Here is a 27,094-nt window from a genome sequence, read left to right as displayed (position 1 = left end):
ATTATTATTATTTTTTTTTATTTATAATTATAATTGATAATATTTATTGTATTTTGATTTATTATTATTATTGAAAATTTTATGCATTTTTAAAATCTAAAAAAACTGAAATATCGAATTGTCAATAAAAGTTGTATTATTTTCAATTTTCAACGATTATTAATTTTAATTAAAAAATTCAATTTTCCTGAATCAATAAAAAATATCGTTCTAAATTTTATTACATTGGTCGTTTTCGTAAATTACTGTTCAATAATATTAATTATTCAAAATAATTAATTTTTTAATATTTAATTTTTCAAAAATTTAATTAATCTTCAATTATTAACTTATACAGTGCAGGATCTAGAGTCTAAATTTTTTGGGAAGAGCGATCCCTTTAGTGTGTGCTTTTTTTGATTGCTATTATGAGTGATAATAGCTCCTGGTTCTTTTATGTTTAAAAAATTGTTCGAAATAATTAATTTTTCAAAAATGAAAAAAAAAAATTCAATTGTTTCAAATTTTAATTAATTTTAAAAAAATGATTTTACACAAAAAATTTATTCATTTTTAAAAATAATTGCAATTCAAAATCTATTTGAATTTAGTATTTTAATAAATTACTTTTTTTATTATGTTAAAAATAAATTGTTTTTTTTAAATATTTTATTAATTTTTTACAATATTTGAATTTTAAATAATTCAAAAGTCAATTATTAATTATTCAAAAATAAATCAAACAATTTTAATTAATTCAAAAATAAATTATTCTGTTTTTAATAAAAATTTAATTATTTTGAAATCATTGAAAAATGTAATTGTTCAAAATAATAATTAATTATTCAAATATCAAAAATACAATTAATTCAAAATTAAATTATTTCATTTTAAATAAAAAATTGAATTGAAATTAATTTATTGGCACTTACGTAAAAAATAAACGTATTTCTGTGTGTGTTTGTGTGTAGAATTAACTTATAAGTGCTTTCTTTTGCAAGAATTAAACTTATCGTTATCTTCTGTTCAAATAAAATATAAAATGTTAACGTTTTTTTTAACACAATATTATAGAAAATAGATTTTCTAAAAAGAAAAAAAAATAATGAACTTAAAAAAAATACTTTAGGCACCGCCTTTCATTTCAACTATTTAAATACTATCAAGTCTTTTAAAGACTATATAAAGTCTTCAAATCATGAAAAATACATAATAAAAAATTGAATTATTCCGAAATAAAATTCAAAAATCAACAAAACAATCAATTTACAATTAGGGCCATTTGGGGTAATTGTAAACAAGAGATAAATGTAAACAATAGATGTTTCAACTAAATTTACAAATTTAAAAATTAGTTTTAAAAACTTGAAAAAAATTGTTCATAAATTTAAATTACTTTAAAAATATCCAATTAAAATTATTAAAGAAACACAATTATTAAACAAAAAATAAAAAATAATTCTTCAGAAAAATTTAATTAGGGTTTCCAAAATTGATTTAATGATTTTTAGCGAAAATTGAATTATTTTCATAAATAATGACATTTTTTGAAGAAATTCAATGATTCTCAAATTTTTTGCAAGAATTTAAATGAAATTCAATATATTAATTTTAATTAAAATTAAAAATATTGAAACATAAAATTATTAAAGAAGATAGGAAACAAAAAAGTAAATTACAACTAAATCAAAGAAGATAGAAGAAGAAGAAGATATTAATATAGAGAGAAGATATAAAGATAGAAGATGTTAATTGAATAATTTTATATTTCTAAAAAAAATGTATTTTTCATTCTTTCCAGCATTTCCATTTTTTAAATTTATTTAAAACATTATAACGTCATAATAATAATTAAAATACCCTTAAAAATAATAATAATCATTTTAAAGAATTGCTATTTTAATAGAAAAAATATATTTATATATATATTAAAACATAAAATTATTAAAATATTAAACAAAAAAAAAATATAAACTGCGAACAGATATTTTCAATTAATAAATAAAAATTTTAATTTATTTATATAAAAAAAGAAAATGCAAAAATATATTAATTAATAGAAGATGAAATAATTTCTTTAATGGCATTTGAACCATAATGACGTCACAATTTGTTCACAGCATTTGCTAAAAAATTGTGACATCATAATGGTTCAAATTCGCTGAAAAAATAAAGTTTTAATTATTTAAAATAAAACGTTGAAAAAAAAATGCACGCGCGCTCGCGCGCGTCAGTTTTTGCTAGTTTAATAATAGAAAGTATAATTTCAATTACTAAAAAACACAATTATGTTAAAAACCTGAAGGAAATTCTTCAAAAAATTTAAATACTTTCAAAATTTTCAATTTAAATTATTAAAGAAATCCTATTATTTTAGAAAAATTTCAAGAAATTCTTTAAAAGAATTTAATTAGGATTTTCAAAAATTTTAATAATATTCTTCGCAGTAATTCAATTATTTTCAATACAATCACGTTATTTTTGTAAATTGTAAAATATTTCGCAAGAATTAAATTATTTATATAAATAATAAAATTCTTCTCAGGAATTCAATTATTTTTAATATAATTTTAAATTTTCAATAAAATTTTTTCAATTAATTAGGATTTTTTAAAATTTTAATAAAATTCTTGGCAAGAATTCAATTATTTTTAAAAATTTTAATAAAATTCTTAGCAAGAATTCAATTATTTTTTTTTTAATAATAAAATTCTTTGAAGGAATTCAATTATTTCCATAAATAATAACATTTTTTAAATAAAATTCAATTATTGATGTAAATAGCAAAATTCTTGGCAAAAATTTAATTATTTTTAAAAATTTTAATAAAATTCTTAGCAAGAATTCAATTATTTTTTTTTAATAATAAAATTCTTTGAAGGAATTCAATTATTTCCATAAATAATAACATTTTTTGAAAAAAATTCAATTATTGATGTAAATAGTAAAATTCTTTGCAGGAATTCAAATATTTTTAATACAATTTTAAAAAATTCCTTATAATCTTAAATTATTTTCAAAAAGTTCAATAACATTTGTTCACAAAAATTCAATTAATTAAAAAAAAATTCGTTGCAAGAGTTCAATTATTTAAATTATTTTCATAAATAAAAAAATTCTTCGCTTGATTTCAATTAATTTTAATACAATTTTAAATAAATTCCTCGATAAATGCAATTATTAAAAATTTTATTAAAGTTCTTCAAAAGAATTTAAGGTTTTTCGAAAATTTTGATAAAGTTCATTATAAGAATTGAATGTCAATAAACAATCTATTATTCTATTAATTATTAAATTAAATTATTTTTTACATTTTAAATAAAATTTTTCGAAAGAAAAATTCAATTATATTTATAATTAATAAACTTCTTTGGAAGAATGCAATTATTTTTACAAACTATATTATTTTTCTCAGGAATTCAATTAATTTCAATACAATTTTAATAAAATTCAATAATAAAATTTTTGAATATAATTATTACCAGACACAATTATATTAAATATTCAAAATGATCCTTTGTTTAGTTCAATTATTTTAAAAATTTTCAATTAAAATTATTAAAAAACTGCATTATTTAACAAAATTTAAAGTAATTCTTTAAAAGAATTTTCAAAAATTTCAATAAAATTTTCGCCAGAATTCAATTGTTTTCATAAATAATAAGATTCTTGGAAAGAATTCAATTATTTTTAAAAATAGTGAAATTTTTTGCAGGAATTATAATATCTTCAATATACAATTTTCATAAAATTTCACGAATGGATTCAATTATAATTTAAAATTTTAGTGAAATCCTTGAAACAATTCAATTATTTTTATAAATAATAAAATTCTTTGGAATTCAATTGTTTTCTAAAATTTTAATAAATTCTTAGAAACAATTCAATTATTCTCAGGAATTCAATTATTTTTCAATCAATTTGAATGAATTCAATTTTTTTCTAAAATTTTAAGAAATTCTTCGAAGTAGTTTAATTATTTTTAAAAATAGGTAGTAAAATTATTTGCAGGAATTAAAATATCTCCAATACAATTTTAATAAAATCTCACGATAGGATTTAATTTATTTAAAAATTTTAATAAAATCTTTGAAATAATTCAATTATTTTCATAAATTATAAAATTCTTTGAAGGAATTCAATTATTTTCATAGATAGGTAATATAATTGTAAAATTTTATTTTACCTCCCATTTGAATAAAAAAAAAGTGTCTTGTTATTAATTTCACAATTATGATATTTGAAAATATAATTTAATACAAACATGAGTTTGTATTAGTATAGAAAACATGAGTTTATAAAAATGATTTTCTTTTTGCAGAATCCAATTGTGTTGGTAATAAATGAAAACGAGATGAGAGATTGAAAGACGTGTCTAATATAAATTTCGAAGGGAAATTTTTCAAATTCTTCAAGCCTAAAGGTTCTTCTCTCTCTTTCTCTTACTCTTTCCCTCTTTGGAGAAGTCAGGCTTAAGTTGAAGAGGAATCTCTCCGGGGAGAAAGGAAACTTTCAAGCAAGTGCTTAAGTAAGTACATAAGTAAGCGTAAGGGGTTTTCAGAATGTGAAGAGAAGGAATGAGAGGAGAGGAGAGAGAGAGAGAGAAAGGCACGATGATAAGGGTGAGAAGATGAGGTTGGGATACTGGAGCAGAAAGCAGGAAAGGAAAGAATGTGAATCTGGATCCTTCATGTCGAGCGGGTCAGTTTAAGTCTCTGGGATTTCTTCCCTCACAATGCAAAGAGAGAATAAAAGAGAGGAGAAAGAAGAGTATCACCTATCCGTTCATTTCATCAAGTTTGTCAATACCAGACTTTTTCACTTAAAACTGAAATCAGAAAGGATTAAGGTACGAATTCCAAGAGATCTATATTGAAAAACGGAAATGAGATTGCTCCTTATTTTTTCTCTTCATTTTTAAACGAGAAATATCTCAAAAAGAAAATGTTTCTCTAAATAACATTTCTTGTGATTTGCTATATAATTTAAAAAAAAAAAAATTAAAATTGTAGGTATTGAAAATAATACAATTTTAATAAAATTATTTTCATAAATAAAACAATTCTTCGGAAAAATTCAATTATTTTTTATATAATTTTAATCAAATTTCTCGAAAGAATTCAATTATTTTCAAAAATTTTATGCAGTAGAATTATTTAATTATTTCAATTATTAATTTCATAAATAATATAATAATTCTTCGGAGAAATTCAATTATTTTCAATACAATTTTATGCAATAGAATTTCTCGCAACAATTTAATTATTGAAAAATATTTCAATAAAATTAGTCCTAGGAATTGAATTATTTTATGAAACTGAAGTTATCAACGTTTGTTCGTCGAAAATTATAAAACGTAACAATTTCCCCGCCTCAGATCCAATTTTTTTTCCACATTTATTATAGATACTAATATTAGAAGCCATTAGAAATTATTTTCAAGTGGAACCAGGTCGGGGAAGGCAACGATTTTGATTTTTTGTCGCGGATTTTTTAAAAAATCCGAAAAATCCGTGCCAAAAAATCAAAATCGTTGACCTGGTTCCACTTGAAAATAATTTCTAATGGCTTCTAATATTAGTATCTATAATAAATGTGGAAAAAAAAAATTGGATCTGAGGCGGGGAAATAGACATTGTTTCGAAATTTCTGAATTTTCGAAAAATCGGTAACAAAAAAATGTCAAAATCGTTGCCCTCCCCGACCTGGTTCCACTTGAAAATAATTTCTAATGGCTTCTAACATTAGTATTTATAATAAAAGTGGAAAAAAAATTGGATCTGAGGCGGGGAAATGGAAATTGTTTCAAAATTTCTGAATTTTCGAAAAATCCGTGACAAAAAGTCAAAATCATTGCCCTCCCCGACCTGGTTCCAGTTGAAAATAATTTCTTATGATTCCTGACATTAGTATTTTTAATAAATGTGGAAAAAAAATTGGATCTGAGGCGGGGAAATAGACATTGTTTCGAAATTTCTGAATTTTCGAAAAATCGGTAACAAAAAAACGTCAAAATCGTTGCCCTCCCCGACCTGGTTCCACTTGAAAATAATTTCTAATGGCTTCTAACATTAGTATTTATAATAAAAGTGGAAAAAAATTGGATCTGAGGCGGGGAAATGGAAATTATTACGTATTATATTTTTCGTCGAACAAACGTTGGTAACTTCAGTTTCATATTATTTTCATAAATAATAATAGAACTTTTCACAGGCATTCAATTATTTTTATAAATAAGAACTTCAATTAATTTTTTATATAATATTAATTATTTAAAATATTCTGCGATGAGTTTATTATTTACAAAAATAATTGAATTCCTAAAAAGAATTTAATTAGATATTTATGAAAATAATAATTGAAATATTGCGAAAAAATTTGTAAATAATTGAATTCATGTGAAATTTTTATTATTTATTATCATTGAATTGACGAAATTATTGCAAATAATTAAATTTATTATATAAATAAATTGTAATAAAATTCTGAAAAGAATTTATTTTCTAAAAAGTTTAATAAAATTCAATAATAAAATGTTTAATTCCAATTATTAACAAACACGATTATTTAAAAAACTTAAAAGACGTTGTTCTTAAAATTAAATTACTTTCAAAATTTTCAATTTAAATTATTAAAAAAATCCTATTATTTTAGAAACATTCCAAGAAATTCTTTTAAAGAATATTATTTAGGATTTTCAAAAATTTTAATAATATTCTTCGCAGGAATTCAATTATTTTCAGAAATAATAAGATTCTTTGGAAGAATTTAATTATTTTTATAGATAGTAAAATTCTTGCAAAAATTCAATTGTTTTCAAAAATTTTAATAAAAGTCTTCGCAAGAATTTAATTATTTTCAATACAATTTTAATAAATTATCTTGTAAACAATTCCGTTATTTCTGTAAATTGTAAAAAATTTCGCAAAAATTAAATTATTTTTACAAATAATAAAATTCTTCTCGGGAATTCAATTATTTTCAATAAAATTTTAAATTTTCAATAAAATTTCTCCAATTAATTAGGATTTTCAAAAATTTTAATAAAATTCTTGGCAAGAATTCAATTATTTTTTTATAAATAATTAAATTCTTTGCAAAAATTCAATTATTTTCAATATATTTTTAAATTTTTAATAAAATTTCTCCAATTATTTAAAAAAATTTTGATAAAATTCTTAGTAAGAATTCAATTATTTTTTTTTATAAATAATAAAGTTCTCTGAAGGAATTCAATTATTTCCATAATTAAATAATAACATTTTTTGGAAAAATTCTATTATTGATGCAAATAGCAAAATTCTTTGAAGAAATTAAAATATTTTTAATACAATTTTAAAAAATTCCTTATAATCTTAAATTATTTTCAAAAAGTTCAATAATATTCTTCACAAAAATTCAATTACTTAAAAAAAAATTCGTGTAAAATTCGTTGCAAGAATTCAATTATTTTCATAATAAAAAATTCTTCGCTGGATTTCAATTAATTTTAATACAATTTTAAATAGATTTCTCGATAAATGGAATTAGGTATGAAAAATTTTATTAAAATTCTTCAAAAGAATTTAAGGTTTTTCGAAAATTTTGATAAAATTCTTTATAAGAATGTAGTATTAAGAAACAATAAATTATTCTATTAATAATTTATTTTTGTATTTAAATAATTAAATTCTCGTGGAGATTTCTTATAAAAATTGATTTTAAAATGAATGTCAATTAAAATTTTTAGATAATAATTGAATAATTATATTCAAATAAAAATAAAAAATTTTAGAAGCGTTATAGCATAAATTTTTAGAAATAATTAAATTTCCAAAGATTTTTAAATTAAAATCTTTGAAAATTTCAATTGTTATAAAGCTGTAATAATATTTTAATGTTTATTTGAAGAATTTATTAACTTATTGGTTTTTAAAAAAATTATTAAAGTATCGAATAATTCTATTTGAAAATTGAAAAAAAATAATTGAATTTCGGTAGAATTACAATTAGAAATAGTTAAATTTCAAAATGGTTTTTCATTGAAACAATTAAAAATTTTTATTTATGTGGAAAAAATAATTTTGAATAATGATCAAAATATTTATTTAACAAAAGGTATTCAAGTTTTGAAATAAATAATGAATTTATAATATAAAAGAAATGAAATAATAAATTTTATTTCATTATTTATAATGAAAAAGAATAAAAAGGAATCGTCTACTTTTCGTGTTTCAAATAACGATTAGGAAAATTTAATTTAAGATAAAATGTTTTATATAATTTTTTTTTAGTATTATCAATTTAGGACCAATTGCTCTCAATTGTGAAAAAGGAGAATAAAATTTTGTCTCGATATGGAAATTTTTGCAGAGTTTGCCAACCACTACTACTCGAGAAATTCTAACATAAGATTCCATATGTGGCAACGAATTCAGAGTGAATTGAATATTGCGACTTGTGCAATTTATTCAATAATATTTTTATACAAATGTCATTCCACTTAATTTATTTCGAATCGTGTTCTTTTAATACCGAAATTATAAAAATCAATGTCATTCCAAATTTAAGGGGAACAAAGAAACTAATTTCATTTAATTTCAGCAAAAGTCGAACCAAATATTAATTTTTCTTATTGAAAATATTTGTTTTCCTTTTATTGAAACATTTCAGTATTATTTTTTTTTTATTTATTTACTCTCTTTTTATCGAATGTTTACAAAATTAAAATGAAAGGAAAAATAATTTTTGAGTAAATTAATATATTTTATTTTAATAAATATATTTTCAGTAAATAATTTTTTTTCCCTTTTTTTATTAATTTTATTGCTTGAAAATAATATTTATAATAATTTGAACAAAAATTCTAATAATTTGACTAAGATTAAATAATAATTCTAACAATTTGGTTAATAAATAATAATTCTAATAATAATAAATTTTAATTCTAATTTATTTAACTGAATTTTTATTTCACCAAAAAGAAAAAAAATTAATATTTAGACCGATTTATGAAAAATTTCAAAAATAGAAGGAAATGAAAAATTGGTGGATTTTAAATATTACAACTATAAGGGATTAATTTCCTGTAAAATATATATATAATCTCGGGAGATGATCCTTTCGCATGTATTATAATTACATCCAATGTCACTTAACGTAGCGGATCGTTATATGCTAAAATGCAACCCTATATGTTAGTTTCCTGTGAATTAACAGCATCTATTGTATTACTTGTGGATTATCCAAGAGTCGAGATTCGACCCAAAAGCCGGTATACCCTATAAACTTGAATCTTGTGAAGCTACAGATTCCTCATGCACAAGGAAGATTCTTCGAACTAAGGGATCGACTGTAGTTGTTGAATCAGGATAGTTTGCAAACTTATTCGACGAAAACAACTAGTTTATAGAGCGTCTCTCTCACTCTCTTGCTCTCTTGCACTTGGAAAATCCCCCAAACGATATTTCAGATAATTAATATCGAATCTCTTGTAAATTCAATTTTTTCTCCAATAGAATTATTTTTTTCTTAATAATGTATTTTTTTGTAACGTAATTAAAAATCGAACGAAATTTATTTGATTCAAATAGGTAACTGAATTCTTGTTTATTGTCAAATAAATATTAATTACTTGAATCGAAAAATTTTTAATAAAAAGAAATAGTGTTAATTTTTTGTTTTTGAAAAATGTTGCGAAACTAGAATTTGATAATTACTATAAATTCACTTATTAAGGGCATAATTAATTATTATTGTTGTTTATTATTTTCAAAAATTTTAATAAAATTCTTCGCGGGAATTAATTATTTTTATAAATAATAACTTTCTTCGGAGGATTTAAATTATTTTTATAAATAGTAAAATTCTTTGCCAAATTCATATTTTCAATACAATACTTTACCAAAAATCGAAAATTTTTAAAATTTAACATTTCTAAAAATTTTAATAATATTCTTGACAAGAACTCAATTATTTTCAAAAATAAGATGATTCTTCGGAAGAATTTAATTATTTTTACAAATAATTAAATTCTTCAATACAATTTTAATAAAATTCGAGAATAAAATTTTTAATTATAATTATTAACAGACACGATTATATTAAATAGTTAAAAAAATCATTTTTTAGCACAATTATTTTAAAAATTTTCAATTAAAATTATTAAAAAACAGCATTATTTAAAAAACTTAAAGTAATTCCTTAAAAGCATTTAATTAAGATTTTCAAAGATTTCAATAAAATTTTTTGCTAGAATTCAATTATTTTCATAAATAATATTTTTCGGAAGAATTCAATTATTTTTTTAAATATAGTAAAATTCTTTGCAGGAATTGAAATATATTCAATAAAATTTTAATTTTAATTTTATTTTAAGAATCCAATTTTTTGAATAATTATTAACTGATACGATTATTTTAAATAAAAAAAATTCTTTGTTTAGTTCAATTATTTTCAAAAATTTGAATTAAAATTATTAAATAAACACGATTATTTTAAAAACTTAAAAGAAATTCTTTATAAAATTCAACTACATTTCAAAGTTTTAATGAAAGTTATTAAATAAAGTCAAATTATTTTTAAAAAATCCGAAGAAATTTTTTCAAAAGAAATTAATTAAGATTTTCAAAAATTTTAATAAAATTCTTGGCAAGAATTCAATTATTTTCATAAATGATAACATTCTCTGAAGGAATTCAATTATTTTCACAGATAATAAAATTCTTCGTAGAAATTCAATTGTTTTCAAAAATTTTAATAAATGTCTTCGCAAAAATTTAATTTTTTCAATACAATTTTTATAAAGTATCTTGTAAACAATTCCATTATTCTTGTAAATTGTAAAATATTTCGCAAGAATTAAATTATTTTTATAAAATAATAAAATTCTTCTCAGGAATTTAATTATTATTTTCAATATAACTTCTCCAGTAATTAGGATTTTCAAAAGTTTAATAAAATTCTTGTCAAGAATTCAATTATTTTCATAAATAATAACATTTTTTAATGGAAAATTCAATTATTTTCACAGATAATAAGAATTTTCGTAGAAATTCAAATGTTTTCAAAAATTTTAATAAAAATCTTCGCAAGAATTTAATTAATTTAAAAACAATTTTAATAAATTATCTTGAAACAATTCCATTATTCTTGTAAATTGTAAAATATTTCGCAAGAATTAAATTATTTTTATAAATAATAAAATTCTTCGCAGAAATTCCATTATTTTCAATATAATTTCTCCAGTAATTAGGATTTTCAAAAATTTAATAAAATTCTTGTCAAGAATTCAATTATTTTCCTAAATATTAAAATTCTTTGAAAAAATTGAATTATTTTCATAAATAATAACATTCTTCAAAAGAATTCAATTATTTTTAAAAATTTTAATAAATTATCTTGAAAACAATTCAATTATTTTTGTGAATTGTTAAATTCTTCGGATGAATTCAATTATTTTTATAAATAGTGACATTATTTACAGGAATTCAATTATTTTCCAAACAATTTAATAAAATTCTTCTGAAGAATTAAATTATTTTTTAAAATTTTAATAAATTATCTTGAAAACATTTCATTTATTTTAGTAAATTGTTAAATTCTTTGAAGGAATTCAATTATTTTCATTGATAATAAAATTCTCTGGAGGAATTCAATTATTTTCAAAACAATTTTTATAAACTTCTTAGAAGGAATTTAATTATCTTCAATATAATTTTAAATTTTCATTAAAATTTCTGTAATTAATTAGGATTTTGAAATATTTTAATAAATTTCCTGGCAAGAATTAAATTATTTTTATAAATATTAAAATTCTTTGCAAAAATTTAATTATTTTCATAAGTAATCAAATTCTTCGAAGGAATCCAATTATTTTCAATACATTAATTTTAAAATTGAAAACATTTAAAAAGAAAAACTATTAAAAACGTTAGGAATTAAAAACGGAAGCTACTCACTTCAAACTGCGAACAATTTATTAAAAGAATTATTAATATAAATAAATATTCGTATATTAATTGAGTTTTTATTTTGCAGGACACGAACATCATTAAAAAATTATTTTTCGAAGAATTAAAGAAGAAGGAAGCGAGAGGCATTAAATGAAAATCTGATGCTACTGTTAATTTGACAAAAGCGGAAATGTAAGGCGATATCGCGAAACTGCACGTTTTCATCTTCTATTCAACTTCTAATTCCATAAGAGCTTGCTTCAACGATGAAGAATCCATCAGAGTGTATTACTGTGGGATCAAGCGACGAGTTACAATGCCATACTGCCCACTTCAACACTGAATGCGCAAAATACTTTTCACCACATTCGCCAATGAGGATTTTCCCCGCCAACTTATCGTCACCCTAAGCCTCTTCATAAATGTACTTTTTTTTCCTTTCTTTTTTTTTATACACCAACCAACAATGTGACCCCATTTTCACCAACGAAACCGACATTTACATAATCGTCTCCAATTCAAAATGCTATGAAGAATAAAAAAAAATGGAAATTAGGTAAGTGTTTTACGAAAATTTTTCATCAAATCAAAAGAAAAGAGTTGAAATAAAAATAGTTTTTCTTTTTTTTTCAGAGAGTCCTTGGCGAAGAATGTAGGTTTATGGAATGACCTGGATCGCGTGAGTTTCCTGCACTTTTAAGAGAATGGAGAAAAAGAGAGAGAGAGAGAGAGAAAGAGATCTTTTTAAGGGACAATTTGAAGAGAAGAATTCGAGAGACTTTCGCTCGAAAACATTTTAATTCATTCTCAGTAAACATCGTCTCGAGAGTTGTAAGGATTCACGAGGCGCACCGGTGCAAATATGGAGTGCATGGGATTTCGGTCGCGGTGTACGACTTTCGATGTGGTGGCTGAGGCGAGAAGGGGTTTTACCGTTGAAAACGGAACCAACACAGGAAGCTCATTAAGTTACACCCCGGGGTCTCGACTCCTGTTTTGTTGCAGTTTGCTGCCCATTCTCAACACAAAATCGTGTGAGTATATATATACGACACACAATTTCACGATTCCCTCTCCTTCTCTTTTTCCATACGTCTATATATATTTCACGACTCTTTCAATCAAACAAACAACAATTATTCAATCCCCTTCGATTCACTTGTTTTCTAACATCAACGAACCAATGTGAGACAATGAAAATGCATTTCGACTCATAAATTCAAAAACTTTATTGTTTTTGCATTCCGCATTTCAAAGGATTTTCTTTTTCCCTTAATTTATAATTATTATTATTATTTATTGGCAAAAAAAATTTACTCGCGCCAGCGTAAAAAATGTATTTAAAACTGTATTTAACTTATAATTTTTATGAAAATTACAACATTTTTTACTTTCACATATTAACTTCAATTATTTTTCAGGAATTAAAAATTAAAAATTAAAAATTATTTATTATTTTTAAAAATTGTCATTAAATTCTCAGCAAGAAATAAATTATTTTCTTAAGTAGTAAAATTCTCAGCAAAAATTAATTTATTTTCTGAAGTAATAAAATTCTTCACAAGAACTTCAATTATTTTTTTGTAAATAATAAAATTGTTCACAAGAATTCAATTACTTTCAATAAAATTTAATTGAAAATAATCAAAACAATTTTAATAAACTTCTTCGCAAGAATTCAACTATTTTTAAAAATTTTAATAAATTATCTTGGAATCAATTCAACTATTTTTGTAAATTAGTAAATTCTTCGAAAGAATTCAATTATTTTCATAAATAATAACATTCTTCGGAAGAATTCAATTAAAGCGTTTTGTGCAGAAACAGCATAAGTCCATAATTCGAAATTGTTCAGGAATCAATAAAAACTGTTTTTATCGTAAATGTTAAGATTTTTTTTAATTCGGCTTTTTGCATTATATTCTACTAACCTATAAGTTAAAAAATGCAATATGATTAATTAATTATCTACTTAATATAAAAAATTAAAAAATATATTAACATTTGGACTTATGCTGTTTCTGCACAAAATGAAATGAAAAACACAGAAAATTTATTAAATCCAGTGAAATATCAAAGTTTTATGAAATATTTAATAACATTTATTTAAAATATTAAATTTGGATAATTTTTAGTAACATTTTATAAATAATAAAATTGTTTTAAGAATAAATTTAACCAATTTTCAATATTTTCTAATTTTAAAATAATTCAGTCACCACTGTCACTTTTTGCTTCCCATGAGTGTTTTTATTTATAATACAAACTGTTTAATATAAATTATTAAAATACGTCAAGAATATCACAAATAAATATAAAACTTATCATGGACTTGTGCTGTTTCTGCACAAAATGATATTTTAATTATTTTTTTAAATAAGGGTTTAGAGTTTAGTCACTTATGTAATATTTTACCAGATTGAAAAGCTTCATTTAAAAATAAATTTTCAATAAAAAAGTGATTTTCGAAAAAATGGACTTATGCAGTTTCTGCACAAAACGCTTCAATTATTTTCAATATAATTTTAAATTTTCATTAAAATTTCTCTAATTAATTAGGATTTTAAAAATTTTAATAAAATTCTTGACAAGAATTCAATTATTTTTATAAATATTAAAATTCTTTGCAAAAATTCAATTATTTTCATAAATAATAACATTCTTTGGAAGAATTCAATTATTTTTATAAACAGTAACATTATTCGCAGGAATTCAATTATTTTCAAAAATTGCAATAAATTATTTTGGAAACAATTCAAATATTTTTGTTAATTGTTAAATTCTTCGGAAAAATTCAATTATTTTCATAAATAATAACATTCTTCTGAAAAATTCAATTATTTTTATAAATAGTAACATTATTCGCAGGATTTTAATTTTTTTTTTTCAAACAAATTTAATAAAATTCTTCGGAAGAATTCAATTATTTTTTAAAATTGCAATAAATTATTTTGGAAACAATTTAATTATTTTTGTAAATTGTTAAATTCTTTGGAAGAATTCAATTATTTTCATAAATAATATTCTTCGGAAGAATTTAATAATTTTTATAAATAGTAAAATTCTTTACAGGAATTCAATTATTTTCCAAACAATTTAATAAAATCCTTCGGAAGAATTAAATTATTTTCTTAAATTTTAATAAATTATCTTTATAACAATTCATTTATTTTAGTAAATTGTTAAATTCTTTGAAGGAATTCAGTTATTTTCAGAGATACTAAAATTCTTCGTAGAAATTTAATTATTTGCAATGTAATTTTAAATTTTAATTAATATTTCTCTAATTAATTAGGTTTTTAAAAAATTTTAATAAAATTCTTGGCAAGAATTCAATTATTTTTATAAATATTAAAATTCTTTGCAAAAATTCAATTATTTTCATAAATAATAACATTCTTCGGAAGCATTCAATTATTTTTATAAACAGTAACATATATTTTTGTAATTGGTTTGTAATTTGTACAATATTTCGCAAGAATTGAATTGTTTTTATAAATAATATAATTTTTCTCTGGAATTTAATTATTTTCAATATAATTTAAAATTTTTAATAATATTTCTCCAACGGATTCAATTATTTTTAAAAATTCTAATAAAATTTTTCTAGAAAATTCAATTATTCTCAAAAGTTTTGATAAAATCCTTTACAAATTTGAAATTTTCTCAAATTTTTCAATTAAAATTATTAAAAAAAATCTTATTCTCAAAACTTTTAATAAAATTTCCTATTTTGCCAGAATTATTATTTTTCCTTATTTCTCATTAAATATTCAAGCTATATTATTTTTTCGAAATAATAAATAAGATTTCTTTTACCTAAAATGGGAAAAAAAGAAGAAAAATTGAATTAAAGAAAATATAGAGTCATTTCTGGAGTTGAAATTTATCTTATAGTGGAGAATATAAAATTTTCTTTTGGTAATTTGTCATTGTGGAAAGATTAAGAATATTAGTATTATACTTTATGTATATATTTTTCTCCATAAAATACTATTAAATTTATGATTATGAAAAACATGTAAGAATTTGATTCAGTAAAATGGAATGTTTTATTGTATAGAATTTTTTCTGCTTGAGTAGAATATTTAATTTAATAATTTTCCTCGATAGAGTATAAACTATTTGCCTTGGGGGATAAGTAAAGATTAATTTGCAACAAATAAAACTCTGATTATGATATAATAAAACTCTGAATCATATCAACTTTGATTTACATCGTATAAAAAAATTTGATTTATGTCAAACAGAAATTTTTTCTTTGACATAGTTATTAAATTCGGAGACGAATATATTTCTATTTAATTCAAAACATTAAAATCAATTTTTATTTAATTCAAAAATTTTTTTTTATTTAATTCAAATAAATTTTTATTTAATTTCAAATCTATTATTATCTGATTTAGAATTCACTTTTTTTTTATTAAAAATATTTATATAATTTTTAAATTTGTTTTGTTTTTAAATACCAATATATTGAAATAATAATAAAAGAACAGAAAAATAAAATAAAAGCCTTTGAATGTGAAAAAATAATAATTATTATTAAAAAGTTTTGAACGATTCCACTAGTTTAGATTTTTACCGTGTAAATAATAAAAATGATTTTTTTTTCACTGCAAGTAAATTCATTGATAAATTTTCCAAATTGACAAATATTGTAACAAAGCTAAATACCATCGACTAAATACTAGAGATCGTCAGTCAATCTCACAGTTTGGCATGTTTATTGCCCGTGTGTTAACGATGTTTCAATAAATGCCACTGCCAACCAGTTCATCTGAATCCAACGATAATTATTTCATTGTCACTCATTTTCCTAATTTTCACACATTACTGCGGTCACTCACACACAATAGCAAAAATATTTTCTTTGTTACTAATAATTTCTCAACCCTTTTTTAAAGAAAAAAAGAATTATTAATTATTTTATTTTTTTATTAAAAAATTATTATTATTATTATTGTTATTATAATTAACAGAGAATTAAAGAAGAAAAGCGTTACTAAAATTTATCATAATACGAAATTTTTCTCCGACATAATTTATAATAAAAAATATTATTACTTTCAGGTTCTTCAAGCTGAAAGAGGAATTCATGTAATTTATCGTGAGAATATTCAGTGTATGGAAACCATGCAAGGAATTCTGGTAAAAGTTGGTAGAGTACCACAAAAGAGGGTGATATTGTCGATTTGTTCAGTTCAACTTGTCTCCTTGACAAGAACCCAATGATGTCAAATAATGTAAAATACAAGTGTTCAACAAATATAAACTCAGTCAAACTAAAGGTAATATATTCTAATCTTCATTTTAAAGGATTTGATTTTAAAAAAAAATAGTCTTTCCTCTATAGATGCGCAAAAAATTATTTTCAATTATTCAAATTCATAAATTTATTAAATAGTAAATATTGAGAATTTTTTTTCCAATACGAACGTATCTACACAAAAATTATAGAATTATATCTACAGGGAAGACTATAAAATTATAATTGTAATTGTAATTGTAATTTTCAAAAGTAATAAAATTCTTATTACAAAATTCAATTAAGTTCAAAATTTACAAAAAAATCTCGACAAAATCTCAATTATTATCTTTATAAATAAAAAAATTATTCTTCAAAATTCAATTATTTACAAAAATTTTAATAAAATTCTTGTCAATATTTCAATTATTGTTTTCAAAAATTTTCCTCATTTCTATGATTTTTAATATCTACTATTTTCATAAAATTATCAAAAAGAATTCAATTATTTAAAAAAAAATTTAATAAAATTGTATTCAAACATTCAATTATTTTGTTTTGATAAAATCCTTTGTAAATTTCAATTATTTTCAAATCTTTCAATTAAAATTATTTTAAAAAAAATTATTCTCAAAACTTTGAATAATATTCCTTAGCAAAAATTCAACTATTTTTATAAATAATAAATTCTTTCTCAAGTATTCAATTTATTATTTTCAAAAAATTTTTTAAAAAAATTCTACTGAGAAATTTAGTTATTGGCAAAATTTTTAATAAAATTCTTCAAAAGGTAATAATAAATAATAAAAATTTCACAGGTTTTCAAATACCTATATATAAATTTTTTATAAGTTTCTTCTCAATAATTCAATTATTTTCAGAAATAAGAAAACTCATCCCATAATTTCAATTATTTTTAATACAATTTTAATCGAATCCCTTAAAAAATGTAAATTCTAAAAAATGTTATTAAAATTCGTCAAAAGAATTCAATTATTAAAAAATTTGTTAATAAAATTCATTATAAGAATTCAATTTTAAGAAACATTCAATTATTCAACAAATAATTTACATTTGTATTTAAATAATTGAATTCTCGTAGAATTTTCTAATAAAAAATTGATTTGAAAATAAATTTTAGTTTAAATTTTCCGAGTCTTCGACTCGGAGTGATCGATTTCTTCATTTTTTATAACAATATTTTTAAAGTTGATTAATTTCAAAAATGTTTGAATTTGAATGTTGTGAAGAATTTTAATTCCTATGAAAAAATAATAATAATTAAATTAAATATTTAAATTATTTAAAAAAGAATTTTATTTCATTTGTTCAACTATTATTGTTTTTGTACCTACATTTATGATATATTAAAAATTTTAAATTATTACAATTTTAATAATTCACTGACACAGAAATTACACGATTTGAAACTTAATTAAAAAAAATGGTTCTTTTGTTTAATTCTAGGTGGGGGATTAATTTTGTTTTGTTCCGGCCGATTTCCGAAGAAATGTCACGTCCTGCATGTCCTCGAGATTATTCCTTAATTTTCAAGTCTATTAGCTTTCAAACCATTTAACCGACTATCCACAGTCCAAAGCACAAGGCGCAGAACATCGCACATGTATTTTGCCCACACAAGTTTAAACCCTATAACACTAAATACCACACCATCTCCAACGTAATCATGGCAACTCGAGAGTTTCATAGTCCCCCAAAAGTTTATTATACCGCATAAGTAAATTTACAGCATTACTGTAATAATTAATATTGGAGCCAACGCGTTATCTCTGTACGAAAACGAAAATATTCAACACGATTTCTTATTATTTTTCTGTTTTTTTTGTTTCTGTTTCTGTTTTTTTTTTTTTTTTTTTTGACAAAAACGTTACGATTTTTGAAATCAGTAACTTCTGCATAATATTATAATTATTGGTTTGGTATGTTAATCAATTTAATAATTTGGGTAATTAAATTTACTTTTATTTGAACGAAGAATATTTTGATCTTGAGGAAACTTTTTTTAATTGAAGAGAATTGAGAGGAATTGAAAAGAGAAGAAAAAAATAGAAAACAGTTGAAAAAATTTACAAAGAATTCAAAAGAATAGAAAATAATTGTAAAGAATAGAAAAAAAATTTATTTGCTTCTAATAACCGATTATCTGACTATTATCAATTAAATTTTTACTTGAATCAAATAATTTTCTTTTGAGTCAATTAAATTGTATTTGCTTCAAATACAGAAATTATTAATTAAAATACAATTTAGTTGACTGAAATAAAAATTATTTAATTCAAGTAAATATTTATTTGATAATAGACAAGTAATCGGATATTTTAATAAAATAAATTTTTTTTCCAGTTTAGAAAAGAAAAAAAAATTTAAAAGAGCAGAAAAGAATTGAAAAGAAATTTAAAAAACTGAAAAGAATAGAAAAATTGACCAGAATTGAAAAGAGTAGAAAAGAATATAAAAAACTGAAAAGAATAGAAAATAATGAACAGAATTAAAAAAGAATAGAAAAAAATTGACATAAATAGAAAAGAATTGAAAAGAATTCTAATAAATATAAAAGAAAAGTAAATAGAATAGAAAATAATATAAAAAAATACAATTGAATAATTTTAATTTAGTTAAAAAATATCGGTTCAATAGACAATATTTGTGATAAAAATTAAAAAATAAACTAAAAGATAAAAATTGTACCTAATAATGAAATAAAACTTTTATCATTTCCAAGAAATATTTAATTTAAATCCGTAAAGTGTGCGATCAACTACTTTGAAACAAATTTAGAATTTCTTTGTGACAATGTAATTTCTTCGAATCAAAGAAAAAATACTTTCGAAACAAAAGAATTCTAATACTGATTTAAAGAAAAAAAGAAAAAACAATTAATTCTTAAAACAAAATTTTTCTTCTTCTATTCAAAAACTAATCAAAACCAAAAATTATTTCAATAAAAAAAATTTCCTTTAAATCAATTTCTTTTTTCTTCTCCAAAAAGTTTTTGTGACAATTATTATAATTTTCCATCGAGAGAAATTTTCTATTAAATTCAATTCAATACAAAAAAAAATTATTTTTCTATAAAGAAAAAATATTCGATAGTTAAAAAGAACAATAATAATAATAGTAATAATTTTTTTCTGTTTTTTTCTACTTGCAAGTTGAAAATAATAACAGTAATAATTTTTTCTTTTCTTTTTTGTAATCGAAAGGGAAAATAATAATAGTAATAATTTTTTTTCTGATTTTTGTATAGTTGAAAGTGGAAAATATTAATTTTTTTATCTTTTTTTCTACTTGAAAGCGGAAAATAATAATAGAAATAATTTTCTTTCTGTTTTTTTTTGTTAAAAGTGAGACATAATAACAAAAACATTTTTTTTTGTGCATTTTTTCAAAGTTTAAAGAGAAAAATAATAATAATAATAAAAATACTCACCGCACGCGTCCGCGTGACAAAGTTCAAAGGAGTAAGTTGAGTAAGATCAGCAAATACATAACTGTTGCGCAGAAACTTAATCTGAGGGGGATGAAATTTTCGGAAGCATTCGGTATAAATTCCGACCTCGATCCCGACGCGAATGCAACTGTGGTCCAAATCGTCGTGGATCTCCCTTTTATCGCTCCCCCGTTTTCCTCTGCCGTGTGCCCGACATTACGCCGACTCTTACTACTTGTTATTCTCAATTTATTATATTTCACTCGGCCAATTAATTTATTACATCACTAATTAAACCACATATCATTAATTATTCCAAAATTATATACATCATTTTTTTCCAATAAGAATATAAATCAAACATTTTCATCTTAACTTTCAAAATTGATTCATTTTTACCAAAATTTAATATTTATAACAATAAATTATTATTAATATTAAAATTTATTTCCACTTATATTTTTTACTATTTATTGTTATTGTTTTTCTTACCTATAATAATAATTATTGTTTTTTATTTCATTTTATTTATTGTCATTATTGTTTATTTTGTTAATAGTTAATTAGTTTTTTAAAATTATTATTATTAATATTAAATTGTGACTCAATTGTCTTTCTTCTTATTTGTATCAAAAATTTGTTCTAATTTTTTATATAAAAATTAATTTTCTAATTTAGTATAAAAGTGTATTTGAAATTTTGAATAATTAAAATACAAATACTGTTTTAATTAATTAAACAAATTTTTTGATTAAATTAATAATATTTGTTTATTAATAATCAAGTAATATTTATTAAATAATGTTTAATCGAGTAAATTTGTTTTTAGTAAAAATTCTGTTCCATTGACAATAAACAAAAGTGTATCGACATTTGTATTGTTCATTTATCTGACAATTAAAAAAATATTAAAAATAACAAGTAATAAATTTTTTTCTTTTTTGGAGTCGAAAGTGGAAATAAAAAAAACAAAAATATTAATAATAATAAAAATAAATAATAAAAAAGAAATAAAAAAAATAATAATAATTGGTAATAATATAGTTTTACTATTATTAATATTATGTAAAATAATATGGGCTTGTCCCGTATATTTATTAATTAAAATAAAAATATAAATGAAATAAGTATCAAAACTGAAATTGTCTGCTCTCTGTTTCAGAAATTTTCAAACATTCTCCATCTACAATCGAAGGATAAGAAAATTTGCCAATAATCAGAAAGATAAGGAATTACCGCCAGTCAACATTCATCGAGCAACTGATAATAAAGGGATATTTCGACTTCTATATTATCGACATCGAACAAAAAAGAGGGAGGAATTTTGAAAAACGACGAAAAGAAAAAATTATTTCCCTTCGATTTCAAAAAAATTTCCAAAAAGAAGATAAATTTCAATAAGAAAAAAAGAAGAATTGAAAAATTGATTTTCTCCGCTGATAAATGAAATTGTTTTGCTAATAGGGGAATGAACTAGAGAATGAAATATCTAGAGGGCGAGAACATAGGGGCGGCAGTTTAAGCGCAAACGCAAAATTCTAAGACAGTTTTCATACAATGCGAAAATTCAACTCCAGTTGTCCGGGAAGCTGCGAGCGCTTTCATTCAAAATAAAATACGGTTTGATTACATCTCGAAATTATGTTTGTTATTACATTAAGTTTAACAGCGATGTAAATTGTGTTTGAAAAAAAAAATTTCTTTCGAAAACAAAAAAAACAAACGTGAGATATTGTGAAAATTAATTAGAAACATTTTTAGAGAAATGGTGATTTTTTTTTGTTTGGAATTTTTTTTTTTTATAAATAAATTATAAAGAAAAATTAGGAGAAAATTGATAAATTTTTCAGAATTATACGGTCGAAATTAAAAATAATTCGAAACATGTTTAAATAACAATAGACGATAATTTTAATGGTACGCTACTTCAATTTTAATGGAATATTGTTATTAATTTAAATTGTTATCAGTTTAAAATATTGGTTTAAATTCATATTTAATTTAATTTTTCCAAAGTGCCATTTTAATTAATGGAATGTTATTATTAATTTAAATTGTTATTAGTTTAAATTCATATTTAATTTAATATTCTATCTAAATTTCTCCAAAGTGCAAAAATTTGATAAGTTTAAATTAATATTTAATTTAATATTCTATACAAAATTTCCCAAAGTGCTAAAAAGGGAGAATCTATTTTCCTTTAGTTTATTTTCATTTAAAATAATTTTTACAACAATCTAATTAAATATTCATTTTAATTAATAAATTTGTTTTTCTTTCTCTTGTATTTCCGGTAATTTTACTTTGCAATTTTACAATATGAATTTCCAATACAAAGTAAATTTTAATTGATTTAATTACTTTTAAGTACACATAGAATTTTATCAAAATTCAATTGTTACGCTGAATTTTGTTACAATAGAAATTCAATTAATTTAATGGAATTTTGTTAAATTCATTGTATCGCAAATACCAATTTATCTTTATTGAATTTTACAATTAAAGTGTTTTTTTAAATTGTTTTTTTTAAAAAGTTATCATTTCCATTTTTTTCAAAAAGAAGAAAAAAATGTCAGAATAGAATGATAAAAATTTTTTTGACCGAAAGAAAAATGAGAATAATTACTAAATATTTATTTATCTTCATAGTGTGTTTTGTAAAGAGAAATTAAAATTATAAAATCAGAGAATTAAAAATTATTTTTAAGGCAAAAATTTTCTTACAAAAGAAGGAAAATTACTAAAAAAAATTAATTTATAAATAAATTAATTATAATTAAAAATTCAAATAATAGAAAATTTTTTTGTTAAATTAAATTTCCATGTATGAAAATTGCTCTAATTCTCTCTTTTACTAAATCAGACACTAATTTCAATTAAAATTCAAGTTTCCCCGAAGAATTTCTTTTCATTAAATGAAAAATTACTGACCTACAGACAATTCCTTTTTTCACAAGGAAATAAATTAAAGAAAAGAAGAATTTTTTTCTACAAGAAAAAAATAAGAAAATATCAAAATTATTAAATTAATTAAAAAAGAGAAATTATAAATCAAATTAACAAAAGATACAATTAAAATAGAATAGAAGCAGGTTATGCAAAAATAGAAATTATTCATTTATTTATCTAATTTATTTAATTATCAATTATTTAGAATTATAATATAATTATAATATAATTATGTTATTAATTGTAAATTAAACTGTAAATTTGACTATAAATTTAACTTTAAATTTTACTGTAAATTTAAATTGTAAATTATTAATTCAATTAAAAAGAGAGAAATGGAGAAATTAAATTAATAAAAATTACAAAAAAAGAAATTAATTTTCTTTTTCTTGTAGCTAAAAATTTTGATTTCTTTTCATTTTTCACAAGAAAGTAAATTAAAGGAAAAATTTTCGTTTCTAAAAGAAAAATAACAAAACCAAAATTATTAGATTTATTAAAGACAGGAATTAAACAATTTAACAAAAATTGCACAAATAGAATAGAACGGAATAGACTATAGAGATAAAAATTCAAGAAATTATCTGTTTAATTATTAACTTGATTTAATTATTTATAATTTATTGACGATTATAATCTGATTATATTATTAATTTAATTATAAATTTTAAACTGTTAATTAAATTTTTTAATTTAATTAAAAAGCTAGGGAAATAGAAAAATCAAATTAATAAAAATTACAACAAAAAAAATTAATTTTCTATTTCTTGTAAATAAAAATTTTCTTTACATTTTTCACAAGGAAATAAATTAAAGAAAAAAAATTATTTTTCTAAAAAGCAAATAAAATTAAAATTAGTAAATTAGAAAAATAGAAAGAGAAATTAAAAATCAAATTGACAAAAATTGCAAAAATGGAAATTGTTCATTTACTTATCATCTACTTTAATACAATTCTTCTTAATTTATTTATAATCATACTTTTATTTAATTGTTTAGATATAATTTGCTTATAATTATAAATTAATTATTATTTTAATTATGAATGTGATTATAGTAATTTAATTATGAATTTAATTATGAATTGTAAATTGAAATTATAAATTGTAAATTTGAATTGTAAAACGTCGGTAAAGTTCACAACGTTTATGATCAACGACTGAGAGAAAAAAATCATTTTTCTTGACAAAAACAATAAAATGTATTGTTTAAAAAATTTTTTTTTTCAAATTACAGTCGAACCTGTTGGAATGCAATTCTATTTTAAAAATTGCTTTGCATTCAAAAATGTCAAACAAGAATTATTTTCACCTATTTCCAGACTATTGGAAAAAAATAATAATATTACAAAATTAAATTATAAAACAATTTTTTAGGATTGTTTACTGTAATAAAATTTAGAAAATCGAGTTGCATTTCGACAGTTTTCACTGTATAGATAAAAAAAAATTACAAAACAGTTTCTTATCAAAAAATAACAAAAATAGAAAAAGGTTTTTTATTATAAATCTTCGATTATAAACGTTGGGATTTTTACCAAAGTAATTCTTAATTGTAAATTATTAATTTTAATTATTAATTGAAAATTAATAATTTTAATTAAGAATTGTAAATTATTAATTTAAATCAATAACTTATAATTTTGATTCATAATTAAAAATTAAAAATAAAAAAAGAGAAATAGAAAAATCAAATTAATAAAAAATGACAGAAAAGGAAGAAATTAATTTTCTCGTCGCAAAGAAAAAAAATTTTGATTTTCTAATCTTCTCAAGTATCATTATATAATATCTCTTTATATATATATATATATGCGATTATGGATGGGATTTTAGTGGTTTTCTTGGTGGAGAGAAATCGGATCTTCGTGACCCACGATTTTGAGGCTAATGGCGCTCGATATATCCGGCAAATCCCCCGACGATCGAAAGATAAAGGACCTTCCTTACTGGAGGATGCTCGACGTTAGCCGAGATATTAATTGTGACCGATAACGCTGTAAATCGTCTTGTAACCCTTTCCCCCCTCTCAAACCCTTTTTACCAATCTCCCTCCGTGTCGTCCCCCTCAAATCCAAAAAAAAAAAAAAAAAAAAAAAAAAATCGCCCACTATTGTTAAACTCATTTGTGAAAAAAAGCGAAAGAGAAAAGAGAGACCGCCTTCGTGGTGGCTGAAAAATACGATAAAAAGGAAGAGAAAAAAAAATCTTAAGGATTTTTCAAGTTTTTTTTTCTTTTTTCTTTGCTGTTTGTGAGTGTGAGTATGTGCGTGGTGTAAAAGTCAGCGCGGATTAAGATGAATCGAATTCATTTGTAAAATGGCATCACTCCCCCGTGTGGCTCTCGTATTACTGGGAATTGCTTACCTGTTACGCGCAGATTCATCATTCGACAATGACATTACAGGTATGTGAATGGAAATTTGGGAAAAATATTTTAGAAAACAATTTATTTCCAATTTTTATTAAATTTATTAAATTAATAATGTTCTGTGTATTTCTACATTTTGCGGATTTTTTTTAACAATTTTTTTTTATTTTATTATTACTTTATTTTTTATTTTATTATTTATTATAGTAAAGGAGAATGAAACGAAAACATTATTATTTATTATTATTAAATTTATTTCATTATTGTTATTATTATTATTACTATCACAGGGCTCGAACTAGGTCCGTAAATCCCGTATAAAAGTCCGTAACTTTGCTTGAAGTCCGTAAAAGTCCGTTTTTTGAAAAAAGGTCCGTAAAGTTCGTAATTTCATCAAAAAAGGATGAAAAGTTCGTAAATTGTACGATATAATTTGGAGAATTTTAGAGAAATTACAAATGATTGAAGAAATTCAAACACTTTCAAAAGTAATAAAATTTTTCGCAGAAATTCAATTCTGTTCAAAAATTTCTTTTAAATTCTCGTCAAAATTTCAATTATCTTTAGAAATAATTAAATTCTTCTTCAAAATTCAATTATTTTCAAAAATTTTAATAAAATTTTTGGCAAAATTTCAATTATTTTCATAAAATTTTTCTCAATTCAATGATTTTCAATATCTACTATTTTCATAAAATTTTCCAAAAGAATTCAGTTATTTAAAAAAAAATTTAATAAAATTCGACATAAAATTTTAATTATTTTTAAAAAATAATAAAAACTTCACAGGAATTTCATTAGTTACAAATTTTTTTATAAATTTCTTCGCAATCATTCAATTATTTTCATAAACAATAAAATTCTTTTTAGGAATTCAATTATTTTCACAAATAATAAAATTCTTTTTAGAAATTCAATTATTTTCATAAATAATAAATTTCTTTTTAGGAATTCAATTGTTTTTATAAATAATGAAACTCATTGCAGAATTTCAATTATTTTTAATACAATTTTAATCGAATTCCTCGAAAAAGTTCTTAAAAATTCCATTAAAATTCATCAAAAGAATTCAGTTACACTGAGAAAACATTATATACTACATTTAAATAGAAAAATAATTTTAAGTGATTTTATTTAATTGAAATTAGTTTGTAAGCTTAATCC

At 20.9% G+C, this 27,094-nt stretch overlaps 2 protein-coding genes across 6 annotated transcripts in view; one reads left to right on the top strand and one right to left on the bottom strand.

The window, feature by feature from the left end:
• Positions 1-27,094, bottom strand: part of LOC122511741 (protein CEPU-1-like) — a 51,497-nt gene that overhangs the window by 19,512 nt on the left and 4,891 nt on the right. The window contains exon 1 of one of the 2 annotated variants that reach the window (XM_043627181.1): positions 20,612-20,772. The exons of the other annotated variant lie outside the window; for it this stretch is intronic. The gene's annotated coding sequence lies outside the window, so the exon portion shown is untranslated. Of the gene's footprint in view, positions 1-20,611; positions 20,773-27,094 lie in introns of those variants that run through there. 2 annotated transcript variants of the gene reach the window in all.
• Positions 12,142-27,094, top strand: part of LOC122511743 (zwei Ig domain protein zig-8-like) — a 30,568-nt gene continuing 15,615 nt past the window's right edge. The window contains exons 1-6 of one of the 4 annotated variants that reach the window (XM_043627184.1): positions 12,145-12,468; positions 12,546-12,946; positions 16,986-17,203; positions 21,774-22,335; positions 22,462-22,528; positions 25,396-25,966. In XM_043627184.1, the coding sequence (XP_043483119.1) occupies positions 25,879-25,966 (88 nt within the window). In that variant the 5' untranslated portion in view covers positions 12,145-12,468; positions 12,546-12,946; positions 16,986-17,203; ... (1 more) ...; positions 22,462-22,528; positions 25,396-25,878. Of the gene's footprint in view, positions 12,469-12,545; positions 12,947-16,985; positions 17,204-21,773; positions 22,336-22,396; positions 22,529-25,395; positions 25,967-27,094 lie in introns of those variants that run through there. The other 3 variants (XM_043627187.1, XM_043627185.1, XM_043627186.1) reach the window with 3 other exon arrangements.

The sequence above is a fragment of the Leptopilina heterotoma genome, unplaced genomic scaffold (assembly GCF_015476425.1).
Source record: "Leptopilina heterotoma isolate Lh14 unplaced genomic scaffold, ASM1547642v1 Lhet_9, whole genome shotgun sequence".
NCBI lineage: Eukaryota > Metazoa > Arthropoda > Insecta > Hymenoptera > Figitidae > Leptopilina > Leptopilina heterotoma.
This window is presented reverse-complemented; position numbering and strand designations above follow the sequence as displayed.